The sequence below is a fragment of the Aythya ferina genome, assembly GCF_964211825.1.
Source record: "Aythya ferina genome assembly, chromosome: 31".
In the NCBI taxonomy this organism is placed as follows: Eukaryota; Metazoa; Chordata; class Aves; order Anseriformes; family Anatidae; genus Aythya; species Aythya ferina.
The window spans coordinates 1016133-1020907 of record NC_140328.1 but is presented as its reverse complement, the minus strand read 5'-3'; the positions used below and the strand labels follow the sequence as shown (position 1 = coordinate 1020907).

Here is a 4775-nt window from a genome sequence, read left to right as displayed (position 1 = left end):
GAGCCTATCAGGGCCTGACCGTTGGACTTCATGGGACACAAGGTTTCCTTGAGAACATGGCCATATTTACCTCTTCCTCCCTGTCCCTTTTCTGCTCTAACAAGTCCTTGGGGATGTTTAGCCATTAACTTCCCTCACTGGGAACATTAACACTAAGTGTTTGCATCAGACTTGGACTACTTGAGAAGCTGCTTCAGCAACCCAGGAAAAGCTCCTCTGCAAGGCACAGCAGGGGTGGGAGCACTGTCTGCAACTGGCATGGGGAGAGAAGAGAAGGGGGAGAAAAGTTCAGGGCAGTCTGAGGTGGGAAGGCAGAGGAGATCTCACTCGGGAGTCTTCAGTGCCACCTCCCCATTTTAGGTCTCTGGGTGCAGGGCAATGCCGCTGTGCACCCCGCCAGGCTCTCCTCGAGCTGGCACAGCCCTCAGCCAAAGGGAGCTGTCAGGAGGACACTCAGTGTTGGAGTTGAAGCGCATGCAGGGCTTGTGTGCTGCAGGGTCAGCATGCAGGGCCTGAGGGCTCCCTTCTCTTGGGGCCAGCTGCATTCTGTACAGCTGGGGGTGCAGGCAGGGGTGCCCAGGGCTGTGGTGCAGAGCAGGGTCCCTGCTGTGCTCCAGGGGCTGTGTGCTGGGGCAGGGGCTCTGCTGCCTGCCAGGCTCAGCACTCAGCCTGCCTGGGGAGCTGCTCAGGGGCTGTGGTGAGAAGCTTTGAATGGAAGGATGCTCCCTGGCAGGGCAGGGCAGGGTCCTGCTGCTGCCCAGAGTCTGCTGCGTGGGGCAGTCTGCTTACAGCCCCACACCTCTGCAGGGCATTGCACAGTAGAACTGCAAGGCAAGAGCTACCTGAAGGCAATGCAATTTCTACAGTCTCTGTTTCCATTTTTCTGACTGTGTACTGAGGCAGAGGGACAGTAGTGGAGTAGTAACACCTGTATTAGAGACTAAGGCTCCTAGAGCATTGCTGCAGCTTTGAGGCACCTCACACAGCTCAGCCTACAGACCGTACCAACATCACCTTTGCTGTTTCTTAAGGGATTATTTGACCTTCTCCTCAAGTTCTGAGATCAGAGAGATGTCCTTGGCCTGTGGACTTCTCAGATGACTCCTGGTTCCCTTTTACCTGTAGCTGTAGACCAGGACTGCCTGCTGCAGAATCCACAGCACAGCACCCTGCTTGTTGTGCACCATCAGAGCAGCAACCAGAGGTAAGTCACGGAGCTGCAGAAAGCTCTTCCTGAAAGGAATGTGTTGTTCATGGCTGTTCTATGAGACATGCAATGGATTTTGGTCAGAAAAGTAATTAAATTTTGCACTGTCATTGCATCTTTTGGACAGGCTCCCTAGCCAAGAGACAAAATGTATAACAGCAGCTCCATCACTGAATTCCTCCTCCTGGCATTCACAGACACGCGGGAGCTGCAGCTCCTGCACTTTGGGCTCTTCCTGGGCATCTACCTGGCTGCCGTCCTGGGAAACGGCCTCATCCTTACTGGTGTAGCTTGCAACCACGGTCTCCACACCCCCATGTACTTCTTCCTCCTCAACCTTGCCCTCCTTGACCTGGGCTCCATCTCCACCTCTATCCCCAAAGCCATGGACAATTCTCTTTGGGGTACCAGGGCCATTTCCTATGCAGGATGTGCTGCACAGATCTTTCTGCTAATCTTTTTCAATCTAGCAGAATTTTCTCTTCTCACTGTCATGGCCTATGACCGCTACATTGCCATCTGCAAGCCCCTGCACTACGGGAGCCTCCTGGGCAGCAGAGCCTGTGCCACCATGGCAGCAGCTGCCTGGGGCAGTGGCTTTCTCCATGCTGTGATGCACACTGCCAATACTTTTTCACTGCCTCTCTGTAATGGCAATACCCTGGACCAGTTCTTCTGTGAAATCCCCAAGATCCTCAAGCTCTCCTGCTCAGACTCCTACCGAAGGGAAGTTCAAGTTCTTGCGGTTACTGCTTTTCTGTTTGGGGTGTGTTTTATTTTCATTTTACTGTCCTACGTGCAGATCTTCAGGGCTGTGCTGAGGATCCCTTCGCAGCAGGGACGGCACAAAGCCTTTTCCACGTGCCTCCCTCACCTGGCTGTGGTCTCCCTCTTTCTCAGCACAGCCGTGTTTGCCAACCTGAAGCCCCCATCAATTTCCTCCCCTCCCCTGGATTTTGTTCTGGCATTTCTGTACTTGGTGGTGCCTCCAGCAGTGAATCCCCTCATCTACAGCATGAGGAACCAGGAGCTCAAGAATGCCATGTGGAAACAGATGACTGGCAGGTTTTCTTGAGCAATATACTGGCTGCCTTCTTCTATAAGTCACTCATAATGTTTCTTATGGTAGTCGAAGCCCGTCGGTCTAATGTAATTGTTTTGTTTGTTTGCTTGTTTGTTTGTTTTCCTGTTATATCCTATCACATGTTGTCCACAAAGAAATATAATTCTTCATTTTGCTTCTGTATGTAAAGCAATTAAAGTATCCTTTCGTCTTATATCCTTCCTGAGACCTTTTCTGTGACTGCAGTGGCAGTACCCATGTGCAGATTTGGAGGAGAAAGCAGTCGTGGCCCAGCAGTACGGCCAGGGAACACTAACTCTGGTCCATCCAGAGCTGCTCTCCTGACACTGCCACCCTCTCACATTTTCAGTGAAGACAGACTGAGAAAGCTGGTTCTCTTCAGCCTGGAGAGACCTTGTAGCAGCCTTCCAGTACCTAAAGAAGGCCTACAGAAAAGCTGGGGAGGGACCTTTTGTCAGGGACTGTCATAGGTCTCTTCCAACCTAGATGATTCTATGATTTTGTGATTCTGTAAAAAAGGGTACTTTTAAAGTATATATAAGGAAGAAATTCTGTCCCTTTGGGGGTGATGATCACTGGAACAAGTTGCCCAGAGAAGTTGTTGCTGACCCGTCCCTTGCCCTTTCATGGCCAGAAGCCTCCCTTGCCTTACCAACGTGGAGACCCCCACTGCAAAGCTGCTCTTTCACGTCATATTTTCTGCATGGGGCCTTGTCTGCACCACAGAGCCCCGTATCAGTTCCCGCTTTGCTACAAGCATTTTGCATGGGCACTACAGGGCCTAACTCTATCACGTCCTGTCCTGTCTCTGCCATCCTGTGGGACAGGATGGTGGTGACAGCAAAGGGACGTGTTTAGCTGTGGAACGTGGGGCATGACACAGACACGGAGTTGAGGGAGAGCACAGGGTGAGGCAGCAAAGGCTACACAAGTGGTGGTGTTGGTGTGGGGCCAAGTCTGTGCCAGGAGCCTGAGTGGGCAGCAGCTGGCAGAAGGCAAGGGGAGGCCAGGAAGCTCGTCCCAAGGTCACTCCTGCCAGCAGAGACAAGGCTGGGGCTGAGGGGAGGGGACTGGAAGGGCGGTGGTGAGGTCCCAGCTGCTGTGAGGCCTGGTTGCCCTGCAGGAGATGTGTTGACCTTCTGAGGTCACCCAGCGCGTCACAGGGCACCCCAAGGCAGCAGTGATGGCACTGGAGAGGCGATTGGCAGAGCCCAGCCAAGGGCTGGCTGTGGGTCCCCTCTGCTGCAGCCTCCTGCTGGAGCGTGGCAGGAGGAGGGCAGGCAGGGCTCGTGGCCACCAAGGTTGCTGCTGCAGAGCACAGGGCACCTCCACCACAGCCCCATCCCCTTGGAAGGCACCACAGCTGCTGGGACAAAGGCAGATCTTGATATAGAGCCAAAAGGAAAGGAGGTCAGTGATGTTATAAGTTGCCCCCTTAATTAATTTTCAGAGAGCATTGTATTAATCATAGAAAGGAATTTATTGAGTAAGCAAACAGCAAGAAAAACTGCACTGGGCAGCCGGGGAGTCTCAGCTCCACCAACAGCGTGCACCTCACCTCTGCCAGGGTCCCTTTTTATATCTTGGTAATTCTGGGATTACGCAGCACATCCTGGTATGTTCTGCGACTGCACGCACAGTTGCTAGCGGGTCATCTCTGTCCCTCTGGTGGTCGTGAAGATAAAGGCCGTAGTCTTCCTCAGCGTTGTGGTTCAACTTTTCTTTTTTTTTTTTTTTTTTTATTTGGTCGTGTTGGCCCAGCGTGAGACAGGAAGGCAGGATGTTGATACACTAGTTTAGCAACTTATCAGGAGGTGGTTACACGAGCTTTGCAGCAGGGTCTTTGAACAAAAGAGGCAACTGAGATGCAGAAGGAGAGAAGGGGAAGGGGTTCTCTTTTTTGTTACATTAAGCAAAAGAATTTTCATAGTGTCTAGCCTAGCATTATACAGCTCCTTACTTCAGCAGGTGTAGTGGGTTTACGTGGCAAGGTTTTGGTAGCAGGGGGCTATAGGGGTGGTTTCTGTGAGAAAGATCTAGAAGCTGCCCCATGTTTGGGAAGGGCCCCATTGTTTTCCAGGTCTGAGCCAATAAGCGATGTTGTTTGCGCCTCTGTGAGAGCATATTTAAGACAGCGAAAAAAACGCTGCGCGAGACAGCAGCCAGGAGTGAGAGAACAGCCTTGCACGTGCCAAGGTCAGTGTATGAGGGAGGGGGAGAGGTGCTCCAGGCGCCAGAGCAGAAGTCCCCTGTGGCCTGTGGTGAGGACCATGGTGAAGCAGGATGTCCCCCTGCAGCCCATGGAGTACCACGGTGGAACAGGGTTCCACACTGCAGCCCGTGGAGGAGACCACGGTGGAGCAGGTGGCCCTGCACCGACGGAGGCTGCTGCCTGTGGAAGACCCCTGCCCGAGCAGATTCCGGGCCGGACCTGTAGCCCGTGGAGAGGAGCCCACGCAGGAGCAGGTGACCCGGCAGGAGCTG

The 4775-nt window shown here is 53.1% G+C and overlaps 1 protein-coding gene across 1 annotated transcript; it reads left to right on the top strand.

The window, feature by feature from the left end:
* Nucleotides 1–1355: 1355 nt before the first annotated feature.
* LOC311425547 (olfactory receptor 14C36-like) lies at nucleotides 1356–2343 on the top strand (the record flags this gene model as incomplete). Its single annotated transcript, XM_084501490.1, has 1 exon — nucleotides 1356–2343. One exon carries the CDS (start codon nucleotides 1356–1358, stop codon nucleotides 2280–2282), a length of 927 nt encoding a protein of 308 aa, XP_084357616.1. The 3' UTR covers nucleotides 2283–2343.
* Between the last annotated feature and the right edge of the window lie 2432 nt (nucleotides 2344–4775).